This window comes from Schistocerca americana, chromosome 1 (assembly GCF_021461395.2).
Source record: "Schistocerca americana isolate TAMUIC-IGC-003095 chromosome 1, iqSchAmer2.1, whole genome shotgun sequence".
In the NCBI taxonomy this organism is placed as follows: domain Eukaryota; kingdom Metazoa; phylum Arthropoda; class Insecta; order Orthoptera; family Acrididae; genus Schistocerca; species Schistocerca americana.
The window spans coordinates 672656448-672677464 of record NC_060119.1 but is presented as its reverse complement, the minus strand read 5'-3'; the positions used below and the strand labels follow the sequence as shown (position 1 = coordinate 672677464).

The window sequence follows — 21017 nt, the reverse complement described above, 5'->3', positions numbered from 1 at the left end:
GAAAGTGAATGTTACAAAGGGTGAAAAGAAGGAACCTGGAATTGGTTAGCAACGTAAGGTGCACGATGTGCCGTATGGGTTAAGGTTGCGTAAGTAAGTTGCATGGTTGTGATTTGTTGGTTTATTGCATCAGGGAGTAAATATTGTTTTTTTTTTGCCGTAGGGATATTTGTTGTTTTCCTTTGTTGCGGAGTTGTCGGTTTTTCATGTTATGACAAATGATACAGTTTTTTGTGAGTTGTACGTTCTCAGAAAGAGGGAGAGGGTGATAGAGTAATTTGTGATCTGTCCGGATGTCCACAAATGTGGACATGTGAAGCGAGTTTGTTTATGGGGAAGTAAATGGGAAAAATTGTGGGAAGTAGCTTCTTACAGCCCAAATGCTCATTGGATATAGTCCGTATTCACGCCGGAAAATATATTGTTGAATTGCTACGATGGAGACAGATCGGTAGGGTTGAAAAAACTCGAGCTTCGGGAAAGTGGAATGATCATTAATGGCATGACTTGTGAGGTAGTCGGGAAGGATATTCGTCTCTTGGCTACGCTCACAGGCTCAGCTGTTATGACTCTGTCACGGAATACATTGTATTGGTCAGAATGAGAGTAATCCGTGTCCACAATTTAACATATTTAAATGACTCACTCAATACAGAGCTTTTGCAGTCATTGTACAGATTAATAACGTCAAGCAAGAGGAAATTTCGATGGAACAAATGTGGCAGCATGTACACCATTTCCGGGAAGAACAGGAGCATAAAGTATTAGCGGTGAGTGTGTCGGTCACCAGTTGTCATGTGTTTCTAGCAGACTTTTTCGTACTGTAAACGTGCCAACACACAAGTTACCAGTAGAATGGTTGACCGGCATTGGTCGGGGAAGCAATTAGTTTTAAGGTCTTAATTACTGTATAAGGGTACGATAAGGGTTGCATGGTAGTAGTAAAATGTGAGCAGAAGTCCTGTATGGTGAATTCGGGAGATTGTCCTCAATTTATAAATTATTAGAGTTAAGATGATGCAGCATAATGTTAAAGATTCGGGACGAATCTCTTCGGAAAGTACGAGATATTCTGCGTCACAAATAAGTAAAGGTGTGGATTTGGGGAATTCTTGTAAATCTCGTGCAGCTATGGTTGGAAGGCAGTAGTTAAGAGAGACCGGCTGACGCATCAGATGGTAGGCACGGGCAATGTTAATATTTTGCAAACGATTCTACGAGGCAGATTTATGAAACTGCTCACAGGCGGGAAGTCACAGCGTGACAGGCGCTATATACAAATATGAAATAATCAGGGCAGCAGAGGACACGACATGCTGCGAAGAACTCATATATTGCAGCTACAACAACGGCTAGTGACCTACATGTAGGGGCCAAAGCGGGCTGAAGAAAGCCGACGTAATTAGCAAAGAGCACTCCACTAGTACCCCCACCTCTCCAGAAGAACTACGTTAGAGGCATAGGGAAGAGATGTATAAATAAGCGAGCCTGGAGGCTCAAAGCAGACAGTTATGTCGCCATATTGTCAGAGTCTAGAACAAGACAGAATGACGATTATTTAAATTGGAGGCCAACAGCGACAATCTGTTGGTGATGGATATCGGCGGCCAACTGGTCCTATGAAGCCACTTCCAGCTTCCACTGCACGGACGCGTCATCACTGTGGCGAGGTGAGTCTCTCCTAGGAGCTACATCGGCACGATGCGTGACAGGGCAGCTGGCCTCTATTCTCTTGGTGACTTTGTCTGGTGGACTGCAAACTGCCGTCCGCAGGGGTGGGGCCGGGGCACGAACTCGCAGCCTCCCGGGTGCAAGGCTGCGGACACTGAACGAGTTGCCGTGGGCAGATGGCCGGAGTTTGCTAAGGCTCACTACAACGGCGGCGGTCGGCTGCTTCCCTTCGGCCCTCTACATAGGGCCCACGAGTCGCACTTGAGAGAGCAGGGGGTACGCTGCGCGGCGTCATCGCCGAGTTCACGGCAAGACCGGCTGTGTGGCTTCAATGTAATAAAGTCGATGACATACTTGCCTTTATTTCTCTGCACAGCTTGGCGTGAGTTATCCCTCTCTCCCAAACCATACCTCCAGAATGTTCTGATATATTTCAAGTCTCGAAGAGTTATTGGCCGATTTACTTCAAGTTTTAAACTATATTATATTAAACATCCAGACAGACATAAAATACATGTATTTTTAAACAACAATGCCCAGGTTTTCTATTAATGCGTTAGACAAATTGTTTCTCCTATATATTCTTTCTCATTATACAAATTTATAAACATAAATTCGTTACAGAATATTGTGCTGTTTTATTTTCTTCCTCACAGATGGTGTCACAGGAAACAGCAAAATTGTATTTCTAGCATACTGGGCAATGATGGAATACTACTACTGAATCTGAATTTGGAATAACAATAAAGTAGGCTCAAGGTCAGAGACGGGGTGGCGGATGAGGAGATGGACAGAGTTGTGGGAGGAAATGGATATGCAGAGCAGAAAGCAGGACAGAGAGAGAAGGCGAGGGGGGGGGGGGGGGGGGACATGAAGTGAGAGGGGGTGCAGAAGACGGGCAGAAAGAGAAGGAGGACGTGATTGCTAGAGAGAGGGGGAAGGAGAATGACATAGACGAAGAGAGGAGCGGGAGGGGGAAGATGGACAGGGACAAGGGGGAGAGTACTGTGACGTATATCCAATTCCCATATGTATTAGGAACATGTTTCTTCCCTTTCCTTTCTTTTCCATTTAACTGGACTGAACGACTGCAACACGTGGCCAGGTACTAGTACACTACTGGCCATTAAAATTGCTACACCACGAAGATGACATGGAACAGACGTGAAATTTAACCGACAGGAAGAAGATTCAGTGATATGCATATGATTAGCTTTTCAGAGCATTCACACATGGTTGGCGCCGGTGGCGACACCTACAACGTGCTGACATGAGGAAAGTTTCCAAACGATTTCTCATACACAAACAGCAGTTGACCGGCGTTGCCTGGTGACTCGTTGTCGTCACGCCTCGTGTAAGGAGGAGAAATGCATACCATCACGTTTCCGACTTTGATAAAGGTCGGATTGTAGCCTATCGCGATTGCGGCTTATCGTATCACGACATTGCTTTTCGCGTTGGTCGAGATCCAATGACTGTTAGCAGAATATGGAATCGGTGGGTTCAGGAGGGTAATACGGAACTCCGTGCTGGATCCCAACGGCCTCGTATCACTAGCAGTCGAAATGACAGGCATCTTATCCGCATGGCTGTAACGGATCGTGCAGCCACGTTGCGATCCCCAAGTCAATAGATGGGACGTTTCAAGACAACAACCATCTGCACGAGCAGTTCGACGACGTTTGCAGCAGCATGAACTATCAGCTCTGAGACCATGGCTGCGGTTACCCTTGACGCTGCGTCACAGACAGGAGCGCCTGCGATGGTGTACTCAACTACGAACCTGGGTGCACGAATGGCAAAACGTATTTTTCGGATGAATCCAAGTTCTGTTTACAGCATCATCATGGTCGCATCCGTGTTTGGCGACATCGCGGTGAACGCACATTGGAAGCGTGTATTCGTTATCGCCATACTGATGTATCACCCGGCGTGATGGTATGGGGTGCCATTGGTTACACACTCGGTTACCTCTTGTTCGCATTGACGGCACTTTGAACAGTGAACGTTACATTTCACATGTGTTACGACCCGTGGCTCTACCCTTCATTCGATCCCTGTGAAACCCTACATTTCAGCAGGATAATACACGACCGCATGTTGCAGGTCCTGTACGGGCCTTTCTGGATACAGAAAATTTTCGACTGCTGCCCTGGTCAGCACGTTCTCCAGATCACTCCCCAATTAAAAGCGTCTGGTCAATGGTGGCCGAGCAACTGGCTCTTCATAATGCGCCAGTCACTACTTTTGATGAACTGTGGTATCGTGTTGAAGCTGTATGTGCAGCTGTACCTGTACACGCCATCCAAGCTCTGTTTGACTCAATGCCCAGGCGTATCAAGGCCGTTATCACGCCCAGAGGTGGTTGTCCTGAGTACTGATTTCTCAGGATCTATGCACCCAAAGTGCGTGAAAATGTAGTCACATGTCAGTTCTAGTATAATATATTTGTCCAATGAATAGCCGTTTATCATTTGCATTTATTCTTGGTGTAGCAATTTTAATGGCCATTAGTGTATTATATAAATTTGCCGCTCTTGACGCGGTTCTTACTTTATAGCTTCTTCACAGTTAAGTGGAAATAATTTAGAACGAGCACTATACCACTAGTGTGGTCTCCAGTGAATTAGAGATCTGGTGATGGTATGAAAGTGTGGGTGTTCGGGGCTATTCGGGCACAAGGTGTAAGAGTTAACCAATGGGGTGAACCTTTTCATTGTGTACAACCATTTTTAATTTAAAAAATAAAAGTTGAATGTTGTTACGAAATTTTGATGCTACGCCCGATGGTGGACTACAGAAAAACTTGTCAAATTTTCTTGAAAGACATGCTGTTTATTAACTATGGCAAATGTCGTAATACAGCATACTGGAATATTACCTAACTGAAGTAGTAGAGGACCATACTCACCCCAACACAAAAGTGATCGTGGATCCATAACGAAGCGTGAAATAAACGCTCACTTTTTTTGCAAGTAGTAGGTGAAAGTGAACTGATAGCTGCAGTCTTTCTCGATGTCAGAGGGGTACTGTATCACACTGTCGACTAACACCAAAGAATCTATCATACAGAGTATCGTCACAAACATATACTTCGCTCGAAGAATGTTACCTCAATAGGACCCAAATAGGATGCAATACATTGTTCTGGGAAATAAATGTGCAACATAACATAAAAGTAACGTAGGGACTGGGCCAGGGAAATATGGCAGGACTTCTAATATTCTCAGTATACATAAAAGATTTTTAATACTGGGACAGCAGCACTATCAGATTGCTTACTGAAGACTGAATTGTGTATAGAAAAAGTTTTTGTGCTGTATCATCGTAAGGTTATAGAGAATTAGATAACGAGTACCTGGTATATTGGTGTATGGAGCCTATCATTTTAGGTGATATGCTTTGCCGAAAGTGACCAGTTCCTACGAATCATTTCAACATGGAGATTTATATCAATTGCTTCTGTCAGTCATGAGGCCAGATATGAGTTTGATTTCTGTCGATATTACAGCAGTTGAGATTTTATGATTCATGCCCTACAAATCTTCAAGAAAGTGAAACTGGATGATAACACAATCTCTAAGGGAGTCCACAACCATGGGACATTACTTTTAGTGACTAGTATAAGGTCTGGACCTTTTATAGGGTAAATTCAGAGCGTAGCCTATCGGTATCGTTGCAGATACTTTCATTAGTATGAATATTCATCTACACTAATTTCAGTAAAGTCAGGAAACAGTATATTTTTATTACCCGAGTAGTTTTGTTCGCAGATGCACGTTAGCATATATGACATCCGAATTCGTATTGCGGTTTGGATGAAATTTTAATCGATGATCATTTGTTCTAACACAATGGTTTCGGATTTATTCATAAGAGAAACTTGAAAGTCAACTACTTTTGGTACAAATCTGACAAATGTTACTTTGTTTACGTTATGTCCGCATTTCAATTTAAATTTAAATTCTGTAGATTCTTTAACATTAGTGTCTTTTAATATCTATTCTGTCTTGTGCATTAAATATTGCTGCTGTCGTGGATTAGTAAGTGATGGGGTGTTCAGTGGAGACTGTAAATACTGGTTTCGTAAGGGCGAATGCAGTGGGGTAGGAAATGGAGTAGCTATTTGGACTCTAAAGTGGATGTGCAGGATTTGGAGTAGAGACAGAAAAATCGCAGAAATGGAAGTTAGAATTAGTGACGTTCAAGTAGATAGCAAGGAGGTGAAACTTGAACTAGGGCAGTTAAGAGAGAAAAAGAAACAACCAAAATTTAAATTAGGGCAGTTAAGGAAAGAAAAAGAAACAGGGACATGACAGAATGTAACGGGAAATGGCAGAAGAGACGTTAGTTCGCAGAGCTCGTTCAGTGGTAGACTGAATAACAAATATGATTTGTTACGTGAGGTAGGGAGTAAAGAGACTTATCGAGCAGCAGATGAAGACAGGGGGCATCGGAACAAATATTTCGGCTGGATAGAAAGTGAAACCAGTCACGAAAACAAAAGGCTTGTTGAGAGGTAGCAGTCGGGGAAGGCCTGCAGACCAACAGTTGCAGGAAAAATCAGTATTACGATTCCAGGACATAGTTATTGTGAAACCAAGTGCAAGCCTTGGCCACATCGTAAAGACATTAATGCATTATCTAGGGTTCTGAATAGAGAGTGTGAACAACTGATAACTGGGGTACAGGGTCTGACCAGGAACAATGTGAGATACGGGATTAGGAGTGACCTGAGCATTAGCGGTGCCCACAATCGTTAGCCTTGTCCAAGCTCTTCAGCGGCACGATCATTTTTATCTTAACAAGGGTGGAAAACAATTAAAAGAGATCTGAGAGGGTTACTGTGGGCTTTGGAGAGACCTCACGTTGGATGTGGCCCAGTTCGTGGTGCTGGGAAACAGGAGTACATGAAGTATGGCCTATGTGTAAGTAGGCAGGGGAAAGAAAGCCTAGAGAATGAGGGGGACTCATTGACACATGACAAAATTACTGAAAATATTCCTGTGGAAGGAGCGCCTTTTCTTAGGCTACCATCTTCAACCAGACACGCAGAACTGAAAGAGTTTCAAGTAACTGATGTACAAATACTGAAAGACTAGATATTTGGGAATACGCTTTAGCATCATGCACCAATATATTTTAGAGGCCTGAACAAAAAAGTTAATAATTTTATTACCTGCCTAAATGAATTGCGCAGGGGAAATTTTGTTGAAGAACATGGTCTTTCTGTGCTCTGTGTAAACACAGAAAAGGAACTACTGAGTGTTGAAGGTTATAAATTGGCAGCTCCCTACCCCACAAGCAATATCAAGAAAGGAAAAGTTGCATGTACGTGTCAAGTAATAACAAATTCAGAACTATAGCCTTATAGCAGTTCTGCACAGTGTAGTAGTTTCTGTACAGAACAAATGCGAGCATGTGAATGGGAAGTCACACTATTATTACTATTCATAGACCCCTAAGGAAAATTTCGTAAGTTCTTAGAAAAATTTGAAACCCTGTCACGTCACCTCTATAAACAAAATGAAGCAAGTGAGAATTAGCGGTGAGTTCAACATTTATATACTTTAAGAAGTCTGAGTAAAAAACATAACGTCAGAAATTACTTAACACTTGTCTTCCAGCTTGATTTATAAGCTTCCACACAAGCATTGTACAAGATAGCAGCACCTTGATATACAACATTTTTGTGTGTGAGGATGTAACCAACCAAATCAGTGTTCGTCCAGTTTTAAGTGAGTCATCAGACTGTGACGGCTAAAATGGCATACACAGAGGTCCAGAGTTATTTTAGACTTGGATATCACGGTTTTAAAGTTGTGTATACTGATGCATTCAAACAAGGGGATTCGCTTGGCTGTTTAGGAGCATTCTCTGACAGTGTCCCAGTATTTGTCCTTCCTCGTGACTGTACTGTATTTGCACCAGAGCTCCATGCGATCGTGAAGACACCAGAGCAGATGAGGTGTCTTCAGGAAAAACAGTTTCTTATATGCTCTGATAACCATAGTGACCTACAATCACTGCAACATATGTACCGGGCAGAGAAAATGCAGATCATACTGGACTAACTGTACTTCCTTCAACAGTGGGGATGCCAAGTAAAATTCCGCAGGCCACCATGGCATCTGGGGGGCTGGGAAAATGAACTTGCTGACCATGCCACCAAGGAAGCCTACAAGGAATATATCGTGGCACAACATGCAATTTTCCAACTAGATATCATTTCGCTGCTGAGTTGGAAATCCATGCAATTGTTCTGGAAGGAGTGCATGGCACTGGGGTCAACAAAATGCAGCTGGTGAAGCCAACTAGACGGACACGGCGTTCCTCCTTCCGGTCACTCCGAGGTTTAAGTTGACCTGAACTGCCACCGAATTGGGCACAGTCCTGTAACACTTGTATTCCTATTCTGAAAGAGGACCCACCCGTCTGTGACATCTGTGACATTCAAATTACTGTATGCCACATTTTAAGTGAGTGCATTTTGTATTGTGATCAGTGAACAGAATCAAATTTAAGTGGGCATTGGCCCTCTATTTTAGCTGATGACAAGTATGGTTCAGCTTTTAAAATTTTCTGAAGAACCCGGATCCTGGCCTACGCTTTTAGCCTGGAGATTTTAGTGCGTTGCAGAGTGGCTGGTCATCCCTCAACAATTCTTTCCACCACTTTTTTCACTATATATATATATATATATATATATATATATATATATATATATATATATATATATATATATATTGCATGTTGTACCACCATACAGCGAGACCTTCACAGGTGGTGGTCCAGATTGCTGTACACATTGTCACCTCTGATACCCAGTAGCACGTCCTCTTGCACTGATGCATGCCTGTATTCGTCGTGCCATACTATCCACAAGTGTTCATCAAGGCACTGTTGGTCCAGATTATCCCACTCCTCAACGGCGATTCGACGTAGATCCCTCAGAGAGGTTGGTGTGTTACGTCGTCTTTAAACAGCCCTTTTCAATCTGTCCCAGACATGTTCGATAGGGTTAATGTCTGGAGAACGTGCTGGTCAATCTAGTCGAGCGATGTCGTTGTCCCGAAGGAAATCATTGGGAGGATGTGCACGACGGGGGCGCGAATTGTCGTCCTTGAAGACGAATGCCTCTTCATTATGCTGCCGATATGGTTGCACAATCTGCCGGAGGATGGCATTCACGTACAGCCATTACGGCGCCTTCCATGACCACCAGCGAAGCACATCGGCCCCATATAATGCCACAACAAAACAGCAGCGAGCCCCCACCTTGCTGCACTCGATGGACAGCGGGTCTAACGCGTTCAGCCTGAAAGGGTTGCCTCCAAACACGTTTCCGACAATGGTCTGATTGAAGGCATATGCGACACTCATCGGTGAAGACGACATGATGCCAATCCCGAACGGTCCATTCGGCATGTTGTTGGGACCATCTGTACCACGCTGTATGGTGTCATGGTTGTAAAGATGCACCTCACCATGGACGTTGGGAGTGAAGTTGCGCATCATGCAGCCTGTTGCGCACAGTTTGAGTCGTAATACGAAAAGCATTATTCAACAAGATGGCGTTGCTGTCGGGGTTCCTCCGAGTCATAATCCGTAGGTAGCGGTCATCCACTGCAGTAGTAGCCCTCCGGCGCCCTGAGCGAGGCATGTCATCGATAGTTCTTGTCTCTCTGTGTCTCCTCCATGTCCGAACAATGTCGCTTTGGTTCACTCTGAGACGCCTGGACACTTCCCTTGTTGAGAGCCCTTCCTGTCAGAAAGTAACAATGCGGACGCGATCGAACCGAGGTATTGACCGTCTAGGCATGGTTGAACTACAGACAACACGATCCGTGTACCTCCTACCTGGTGGAATGACTGGAACTGATCGGCTGTCGGACCCTCTGCGACTAACAGGCGCTGCTCATCCATGGTTATTTGCATCTTTGGGCGGGTTTAGTGACATCTCTGAATAGTCAAAGGGACTGTGTCTGTTATACACTATCCACAGTCAACATCTATCTTCAGGAGTCAGGGAACCGGGTGATGCAAAACGTGTGTGAGTGTCTGTGCATATTTTTAGGGCGTTCTCTACGTTCTAGTTAATATTTCACGTGGCAACACTTTTGCGACCTTAACCACACTGTTCTCATAAAGTTTTAGCATGGGTGCTAAAGACTTCACTGTCCTCGTCATCAAATTTCCTTAAAAGACAACATGACAGTTCTGTATCACGTATTTACGAGGTATTCGTTTCGAGTACTTGATGAACTCAGAAAGAAACCTTTCGATGAAACCTGCAAAACATCATTTCCTATAAGGCACATGAGACAGCGGACTTCTAAATTTAATTAATTTCTAAGTAATTTGTCTGATCTTTGGCAGCTGTTTCCAAACGAGAACTATAAAATATGGCACAACTGCTATATCAAAGAGGCCCTGGACTTTTTTTATTTACTCATATTAGAAGCAAGCCTTTAAAGCACACACACACTTATACACAGCATTCAGCCGGCCGGAGTGACCGAGCGGTTCTAGGCGCTACAGTCTGGTACCGCGCGACCGCTACGGTCGCAGGTCCGAATCCTGCCTCGGGCATGCATGTGTGTGATGTCCTTAGGTTAGTTAGGGTTAATTAGTTCTAAGTTCTAGAGGACTGATGACCTCAGAAGTTAAGTCCCATAGTCCTCAGAGCCAACACAGCATTCAATTTGCACATAGATTCTTGTCAACAGAGTGTGACTGACAGTATACCCTGGGCAACAGCATAGAGCACATATGTCTACCAGCTGATTCTTCGAATTCAGAAGCATCTACCATTTTAATACCAAATATGACTGCAAAGAGAGAGACCCATGCATAACAAAATGTATTATTGTGCAATAACAAGAAAGCACTATACCTAATGATTATTATAAAATATGTGCAACGTGTTCTTAGTTACTGAGAAGAGTTATAAGAAAATCAAGAAGCTTGTATGTCATGTCAGAGGTTAATAGAACTGAAAATAAAATCAAAACAATACCGAGTGTACTAAGAAAGGGAATCTGAAATTCTACCACATAACAATATGATTTCGTAACTAACGACGTTGTTCAAATGCATCACGACTTCAGATATATATCATGCCTCTTTAACAATCATTTTCTAAAGAGAAACTCTGTACAGTCAGATCAAAAGCAAATGCACTGAAATATGTGCAATAATTAGTACCACAAACATTAAACCAACTGAAAATCACTGTGTCTCCTTTTCGTGAAATTAGATAAATGATTAACTCATTCAAAAGTGAAACTTCTCTTGGGGTTGATAGCATTTAAAAAAAAAAAATATTAAAATAATGTCTTTTTATAGTCAGCAAAATATTAAATTATATCAATTCCATTAGGTATCTATATCCCTCCTTAAGATATTAGTAGATGTTGGAGATTTTGTTACTAGCTGTCATCTCAAAAGTTTCCAAAAAACTAATCTATTTAAGAATGGATGAGTATGTCTTACATTCTTAGTCCATCACAATTAGTACCCAGAATGACTTTTTCACTGGACATTTCCTCTACCATTTCACAGACCATATCTTGAAATATCTGAATGCTATGATTTCACCTACCCGAATATCTTATGATTTGTCTAAGGCATTTGTCGGTACAAATCACAATATTATTTCGGATAGGCTTAACATTTACAGCTGTTTAGGTATAATGAGTAAATGCTGCACTTCATATTTAAATGACAAGCAAAGGCTCGATTAGATCATGCAGGTCTCATGAGACTATTTCTGAATGTGAACAATTACTACTGGCATTCTGCAGGGCTCCATTTACGGACCACTTCCTGTTCTTGTTATGTATGAATGAACTTACGTCTTATACAGAAATGGTGTTGTTTGCTGATGATAACAATAAAATGGGTAAATCATTTACTTCTTATTTAAATGGTAAGTAAAGATTCGATTAGATCATACAGTTCTCATGAGATTACTTCTGAATGTGAACAAATTACTACTGGCATTCTGCAGGGCTCAGTTTATGGCTCACTTGCTGTTCTTGCTGCATATGAATCATCTTACATCTTATACAGAATAAGTAGAAACGGTGCTGCTTGCTGATGATGCAGGTCTCATAATAAAACCCAAACAAACTGCAATGACAGAAGGAACAATAAATGAAATATTAAACAATTTTATTGCTCTATTCCTGGCAAATGCTCTCTCACTTAAGAAGAGACACTGTTCATTCAATTCTGTACAAGGCAACACATATAATTATTTGATCATCTCGCTTGTGAATTTCTATTGGACAACTCCTTTTTCTCTATAGATAAATATATCCAAGTAGATAGTTTGTATCTGGTTGGGATATATTTATCAAATTTTAATGTGCATTCAGTTTAAAACAATTAATTCCTGTATGTAAATGGCTGTCATGTGGAAAACATTAATTTGCAAAATTAGTGACAAATTCTAGATTATGGTGAGCTGACACACATATTATGCACAGAACGTGCAAAAAAAAACAAAAAAAAAGATTAACCTAAAACATAGTAGTTTTAGAAGGAAATATGATTGAAGTTTTGAGCCTGAAACATGTAAAGATATACAGAATGTTAGTTTAGACTTACTGCGCCAAATTATTCGAGGATTAACAAATAAATTCAGTAGACTTCTGCATTGTTTATACGCACTGCAGTCTGCAAGTTATTTTGATATTGGAAGGGAATGAAGATGAGATGAGGGTTGTGATACTGAGAGACAAATTTGAGGAACCATTGTAATTTTTAAGTTAGAAGAAGGTACTTGGAGCAGATGACATTATTTCAGTATTTTTACAATATGTGCAAGAGCCAAGAGGGAAGAATAAGAGTAGACAACCAAGAACGAAGTGTTCGGATAAAAAGGGTGTAAGGCAGGGATTTTGTCTTTCACCACCACTGTTCAATTTGTACATCGAAGAAGCAATGATGAAAATAAAAGAAAGGTTCAGGAGTGGGATTATAATTCAAGGAGAAAGGATGTCCAAGATACGATTTCCTGATGGCATTGCTCTCCTGATTGAAAACGATGAATAATTACATGATCTGCTGTATGGAATGAACTGTCTAATGAGTACAGAATATGGATTGAGAGTAAATTGAAGAAAGACGAAAGTAATGAGAAGTAGCACTAATGAGAACAGCGGGAAACTTAACATCAGGATTTATTGTCACATAGTAGATGAAGTTAAGGGATTCTAATACCTAGGCAGCAATGTAACCAATGGCAGATGGAGAAAGAAAGACATCAAAACCAGAACAGCACTGGCAAAGAGAGCATTCCTGGCCAAGATAAGTCTACTAGTATCAAACATAGAGCTTGATTTGAGGAAGAAATTTCTGAGAATGTACATTTGGAGCACAGCATTTAATGGCAGTGAAAAATGGACTGTGGGAAAGCTGGAACAGAACGGAATGTAACCATTTAAGATGGGGTGCTACAGATGAATAATGAGAATTAGGTGAACTGATAAGGTCAAGAATGAAGAGATTCTGCACAGAAACGGCGAGGAAAGGAATATGTGGAAAACAATGACAAGGAGAAGGGATAGTATGAAAGGACATCTGTTAAGACATCAGGGAATGACTTCTGTGGTAGTAAGGGAGCTACAGAGGGCGCAAACTGTAGAGGAAGACAGAGATTGTAATACATCCAGCAGATAATTCAGGAATTAGGTTGCAAGCGTTACTCTCAGATGAAGAGGTAGCAGAGGTGAGGAATTTGTGGCAGGCTGCATCAAACCAGTCAGAAGAATGATGACTCAAAAAAAACATCAATCTATTGAAGAACTGAGCAACTGGTTGTGTTCCTGAGAAATACACCAGCATGTGGCTCATCTTACAATATAGCTGGAAGAAAGACAAATCTATACTCTAGTAATTGCAAATTTAAAAAACAGGTACTGAGATTGTTGACTGGAAATTACTCATTTCAACTTTGGTGTTTTCACGGATAAAATAAATACAGATATCTACAATTCGTACAAAAGCCAGACTATTGTTAAAAGAGTAGAAGGGCATGAAATGGAGACAGCAGTTTAGACGAGAAGGAGACGGAGTTGTTGTTTATGCCTATCTTATTCAGTCTGTACATAGGCCAAGCAGCAAAGAAATTTGGGAAGGCAACTAAAATGCTGGAGAAGGAATAAAAACTTCGATGTTTGCTGGTGATATTGTAATTGTCAGACCTTAAGGGTTTTGGTAGGTCAATTGAACGAAATGACTAGTATCTTGAAAAGAGGATGAAAGATAAACATTAGCAAAAGCAAAACAAATATACTGGAATGCAGCCTAATTAGATTAGGGATCAAGATTAGGAGTTTAGATTAGAAAATGAGACTCTAAAAATATAGACTAGTTTTTCTATTTGGCAAAGAAATAACTGACAATGGCAGAACTAAAGAGGATATTAAATGCTTGAAGCAAGAGAAACTTTTCTGGAAATGAGAAATATGTGATCATTTAATATCAGTTTAATTGTAAGTAAAACTTGTATGAGATACCTTTTTGGAGTGTAATTTTGTATGGAGCTGAAAAATGGAGATAAACAGCGCAGACAAATAAAGAATGGAAGCATTTGAAGTCATGTTACAGAAAAACACTGAAGATTATATGGATAGATCGATAACTAATAAAGAGTTAGTGAATCGAACTGAGGCTTAGAGGTTTGTGACAAAATCTGAGAAAAAAATCTGGAGCATCAAGAAATATCTAAGTTGGTCATGGTTGGGAGTATGTTGCTGTGGGGAGGATGTACAATTGTGGAAGCACACCAAACCTTGACTACAGGAAGCAAACTTAAATAAATGTAGGTTGTAGTGGCTATGCAGAAATGAAGAGACTTGCACTGGATTGACTAGCTCAACAAACCAGTCTTTGGACTGAAGAAATAACAAGCCACTTCATAATGGTTACATCATCTAATAAAATTTCCAAAATGAAATATAGTAACAAATAGCAATGAAATTGATCAAATTTCTATATTTGCTTCGAGAATACGTTGACATAGCACAAACCCTACCAAATCGTAGTTCTCAGCCGATAATGTTTCATATGAGGATGCATGAAATAAATAAAAAGAAATGGAAAGCCTCAAGGATAAGTGATGAAAGTGAAAGAGAAGGAATTTTAAGTACCTGCGAAATATAGACTGGAAGAATGTATAAAACATCGATTGCTGCAATGAAAATTATAATGTAGTGTGCATACTTCAAAAATCTTTGTTCTGATATATTAACAAGCTTAAGTAAATTAAATGCCCCTATAACTTTTGTGACTAGTGGAATCAAAACAACATACAAAATTAAGAGTAGGCACTACTTAGAACCAATCAAGGGACATGGATGATGACACAGTTACATTGTATGACAGGCTGTAAAACTCTAAGCAAAGACATCTTTTTAGTGGTAGGGGCTTGTTTATTGTTGACACCGTATATAAATATATTCCAGATAGTTCTTATCTTTTTAGGGTAGGGACTTGTTTATTGTTGACACCATATATATTGAACAATGAGTTAATTTCTTGACAGGTAAATAATGGCTCAAACATAGACCCAGTATAGCAGAAGCTTTTAACTGCTCTTCTGTCAGTAGCAAATAATTTAGCACTGAACGCATTTTCTTATGTATATTTTGTACCCTCTAAAGCAACACCACAAAAAGGAGTACTGCTCCAATGAATTACTTCCAAGCAGAAACTAATTCGTACGACATCCTGTAGCTCCATGTGCAAAACCTCGAAGAGCTGGCACACCATTAGCAAAACGTTAAAGCAGGTTCGAATAAAAGTTAAGACTTAATTTTTGCAGAGTAGTTTAGACTCAGTAAAGTTGAGGTCAGTCTCTGAATAGCCACACTAATTGAAGTTTTCTTTGGCAATAGAATAAGACAGAAGTCGATCTTCGTCCCTATCCCGCGGACTTTAAAGTCTAGCGATTCATGCGTTACTTCTTTAAACGTCGACAGAATTGTTCAAGAATTCCTTTAAACCTTGAATTTACTCATCTTCTGCAGCTGATATATGAAAATCACTGCAATGCTTAACACAAGAAGTATAAGAAGACAATAATTTATGCTGTTGCATCAGTGCTGTTTTCGACTCGAAAAATGGCATTTTTATTAACGTTTGAAAACTTTAAAAAGATATGAAATGTTTGCTGTGTCTTAAAAAAATCATGTACAGGCCATGCATGACAAAACTATTCGATTTTTTGGCTCGCCATTAGGAACATACAAAATAACCTAAGATGTAGATAACAAATATTGGGATGACAGAGATTTTAATAACACTGGAGTAAGATCGCTATTAGTAATAATAATGGGCAGCCTCACATTATCAATTATTAAAGCTCTAATCAATAAAGCTGATTGTGACTCGTAAAATGTAAATGGAACATATTGTACTTTAAAGGACCATACATTTTTATATGCTGCCGTATGCTCGGCTAATTTAGCTTAGATCACTGTAGGTTAAACATTAGGAGAAGGTTCTGAATTCTTATTCATCGCTAACGAAAGAACTGGCACTCTTTGCAATTTTCATAGTTGAACTCGTAAGAGTAGTTAACCCTATTTTCCAGAAATTCATCGCTGTGGCGACGGGCAGTTTACTTAACGCACACCATGTGAGAATAAAAAGTCTTGTAGTTTTAGATCAACTTGCTGTATTGACTAATGCCTTCATCTCGCTATTATCAACGCGTTGTACCGTTTTTTTCGTTCCATAATGGTAGCCTGGAAAACACTATCAAGAGTTGAATTTACGAACAAATTGTCATCATCGCCTAAAAGACGCCTGTTTACCTGTCACTGTAGCTATGTACTGCAATCGCCGGCTGGGTTTATGCATTTTGCTTGTGGACATCTGAAACGGCAAGAAACGACACAACTGCTGTGAGAGCTCTCTTACGTCTGTACCTATGGAATAAATAGTGTTTGATTATGTACGTAATTAAATTCGTGATAGCAAACCACAGATAAAATCAAGATGTTAATCACAACGTGGTGGGTTCTTATTTTCTTCTGATTGTGAGATGTGTAAATATTAACAAATGACCATACTCTTATTTATCTGATCTTAAGAAGTCCACTAGCTTGGGTGTCATTAATATTTGAACAACTGGTTTTGCATCTGTTCAAAGCAGATAGCTTATCATCAAGCGTTTCCTCTGAGTGCAAGAGGACTTTTTACCACGCCTGAATAAATTGTGTGGCGTATCTTACATATCCTAGACAAGAACAAAATTAAGGTGAAAAATATTTCGCTTTCAGTTCCATCTCATTTCACAAATTATTAAATTACAAAGGCATTCATGATCATACACGGATCAGCCAGGAAATTATGACTACCTAAAATGATTCAAATGGCTCTGAGCGCTATGGGACTTAGCTGCTGAGGTCATCAGCCCCCTAGAACTTAGAACTACTTAAACCTAACTAACCTAAGGACATCACATACGTCCATGCCGGAGGCAGGATTCGAACTTGCGACCGTGGCGGTCGCGGGGTTCCATATGACTACCTACCCGATAGCCGGTATGTCTGCCTTTGGCACGAATAACGGCGGCGATACGTCGTGTCATGGAAGCATTTGAGGCCGTGGTAGAAGGAGTTGGCAACATATCTGTACACACACAAGTCGCTTAGTTCCCGGGAGGGTGGCGATGACCTCTAGCGCCACATTCGACTACATTCCAGATGCGTTCGATCGGGTTCAGATCTGGCGAACTGTGGGGCGAGTACATCAATTTGAATTCATCACTGTGTTCCTCGAACGATTCCATCACACTCCTGGCCGTGTAAAATGGCGCATTAACTTGTTGAAAAATGTCATTGCCGTCGGGGAAAATGACCATCATGAAGGGGTGTAAGTGGTCTGGCCGTCAAGGTGCCTTGCATGAGCTCCACTGGAGCCACGAAAGCCCACATGAATCTTCCACAGAGCTTGCCTCCATCCCGCAGTAGTGGTGTCAAGGAGCTGTTCCCCGGGAAGATGACAGATTCGCCTCCTCCCTTCGTCATAATGAGGAAGATATCGGGATTCATTAGACCATGCAACGCTCTGCCACTCCTCTAACTTCCCGTGCCAATGGTCACGTGTCCATTTCAATCGTAGTTGCCAATGTAGTAGCACATGCACGGGTCGTCGGCTGCGTAGGCCCATCTTTAGGAGTGTTCAATGCACTGTGTGCTCAGACACACTTTTACTGTGCCCAGCGTTAAAGTCTGATGCTAGTTCTGCCACAGTTCGCCGCAGTTTATCAGTCTGCCCAGCCTACGACGTTCGATATCTGGGTATAACCCAACCCCACGACGACTGGACGTGATTTCAGCTAGGTTGCGCCACGTTTTGAAGACACCCAGCACAGCACTTCTCGAACACCCGTGAAGTCGTGCAGTTTCCAAACTGCTCGTACCGAGTCTCCGGACCATCACAATTTGCCCTCTGTCAAACTCTGACAGATCACACGCCTACCCCAGCACGCTTACTAGTAATAGATGAACTGTGCTTGCGTGTGTCTGACTAGCAGTCACTCCTCGCCATGTGACGCTGTTATCGCCTGGGGGGGTTTATATCAGTAGTAGGTCGGTGGTCATAATTCTTTGCTTGATCAGTGTATGTTACGCCGCATAAAGTTCCCACAGAACCGCTATCTAATTTTGACTATAATATCTGTTTAGTTTCAAAGGCTACCAGCCATCCTCATTGTATTAATTCGGTAAGTAGCAGATTCTATACGATCTTTTTCATGACATGGTTGCATTTTTCCCTTTGACCATTTTCGTTTATTGAAATTAACGTGCCAGTCGTCATTATTTACTGATTCTCACATGCCTTAATAACTTATTTTAATAAATTATTATTGGCTTCTCCGTCGCAAAGTTATGCAGCTGAAGGGTATTTGACACCAGATGCGTTTCTCTTTAATTTACGAAGTATCTACTGTCGTCACTCTGGAAATATCGATATAACTAAGGTCGTAAAGTTCTGAGTCAGTTGCCTGCAGCGCAGGCACCCATCATAAACTACATGTCTCACAATATGCCACATAATATTTCGTACTATTTTTGTTATTGGATTTTAGCCTGAAGGCCGTATGGTCATGGCGTACACTTAAACAGATCCACATCCTCTTCTCAATATACACTCCTGGAAATTGAAATAAGATCACCGTGAATTCATTGTCCCAGGGAGGGGAAACTTTATTGACACATTCCTGGGGTCAGATACATCACATGATCACACTGACAGAACCACAGGCACATAGACACAGGCAACAGAGCATGCACAATGTCGGCATTAGTACAGTGTATATCCATCTTTCGCAGCAATGCAGGCTGCTATTCTCCCATGGAGACGATCGTAGAGATGCTGGATGTAGTCCTGTGGAACGGCTTGCCTTGCCATTTCCACCTGGCGCCTCAGTTGGACCAGCGTTCGTGCTGGACGCGGAGACCGCGTGAGACGACGCTTCATCCAGTCCCAAACATGCTCAATGGGGGACAGATCCGGAGATCTTGCTGGCCAGGGTAGTTGACTTACACCTTCTAGAGCACGTTGGGTGGCACGGGATACATGCGGACGTGCATTGTCCTGTTGGAACAGCAAGTTCCCTTGCCGGTCTAGGAATGGTAGAACGATGGGTTCGATGACGGTTTGGATGTACCGTGCACTATTCAGTGTCCCCTCGACGATCACCAGTGGTGTACGGCCAGTGTAGGAGATCGCTCCCCACACCATGATGCCGGGTGTTGGCCCTGTGTGCCTCGGTCGTATGCAGTCCTGATTGTGGCGCTCACCTGCACGGCGCCAAACACGCATACGACCATCATTGGCACCAAGGCAGAAGCGACTCTCATCGCTGAAGACGACACGTCTCCATTCGTCCCTCCATTCACGCCTGTCGCGACACCACTGGAGGCGGGCTGCACGATGTTGGGGCGTGGGCGGAAGACGGCCTAACGGTGTGCGGGACCGTAGCCCAGCTTCATGGAGACGGTTGCGAATGGTCCTCGCCGATACCCCAGGAGCAACAGTGTCCCTAATTTGCTGGAAAGTGGCGGTGCGGTCCCCTACGGCACTGCGTAGGATCCTACGGTCTTGGCGTGGATCCGTGCGTCGCTGCGGTCCGGTCCCAGGTCGACGGGCACGTCCACCTTCCGCCGACCATTGGTGACAACATCGATGTACTGTGGAGACCTCACGCCCCACGTGTTGAGCAATTCGGTGGTACGTCCACCCGGCCTCCCGCATGCCCACTATACGCCCTCGCTCAATGTCCGTCATACGGTTCACGTCCACGCTTTCGCGGCATGCTACCAGTGTTAAAGACTGCGATGGAGCTCCGTATGCCACGGCAAACTGGCTGACACCGACGGCAGCGGTGCACAAATGCTGCGCAGCTAGCGCCATTCGACGGCCAACACCGCGGTCCCTTGTGTGTCCGCTGTGCCGTGCGTCTGATCATTGCTTGTACAGCCCTCTCGCAGTGTCCGGAGCAAGTATGGTGGGTCTGACACACCGGTGTCAATGTGTTCTTTTTTCCATTTCCAGGAGTGTAGTTGCTGTTGACAGATATGCACGTCCATATACGGACGTTGGACAAAAATATGGAAAAATGCGTTTGAACGCATATGTAGATGCTACCCAACGCTGCATTGCGCTGTGCAATGTTCAACATCCTCAACACCTGGCAGGCGTCAGTAGTAGCCATAACGGTGGCGTGGTTGTTGTGAGTGCATTAGGTCGGAGCTGAGTGAAATCGAATGCGAGCAAGTTTTTGGTACTCGTATGGTAGCTGCTTCCGTAATCAACGTAGCCAAAGTGTTTAGTTTTTCAAGTGGCACCGAATCAAAGATTGATACCGCGGACATGGTCACAATGCGGACGAAAGTAGGTCTTGAGTGATCTTGACGGACGGTCGCTGAAGAGGACTGTGACGAAAAATACCGTAAGGGGACGAAAGCTACAAAAGTCACTGCACAACTGAATGTCTTACTCGCGAAGCCTATCAGTAGCAAAACAACTTGAAAAGAGCTCCATACACAAGGAACTACAGAGCGAGGTGAAATTCAGATACCACTCATCAGTGATATAAATGCCCATAACAGGAAGAGAGTTGCGGAACCATAATACTTCTGCTACGCAGTAATGGAAGAATGTTATGTATTCGGATGAGTCTTGTTTCACACTGGTTGCAACTTCTCACCGAGTTTACGTCCCAAGAGTGAAACATCACGAGGGTTCGGTGATGATTTGGGCAGCCATATCGTGGTATTCCACGGACCCACAGCTGCTGTACAGGGTGGCACTACTGCCAA

The 21017-nt window shown here is 42.4% G+C and overlaps 1 protein-coding gene across 1 annotated transcript in view; it reads right to left on the bottom strand.

Annotated features, from left to right (window-relative positions):
* LOC124589404 (facilitated trehalose transporter Tret1-like) overlaps nt 1–1966 on the bottom strand; it is a 37259-nt gene extending 35293 nt beyond the window's left edge. The window contains exon 1 of the mRNA XM_047131554.1: nt 1933–1966. Coding sequence (XP_046987510.1) covers nt 1933–1966 — 34 coding nt within the window. The remainder of the gene's footprint in view (nt 1–1932) is intronic.
* Between the last annotated feature and the right edge of the window lie 19051 nt (nt 1967–21017).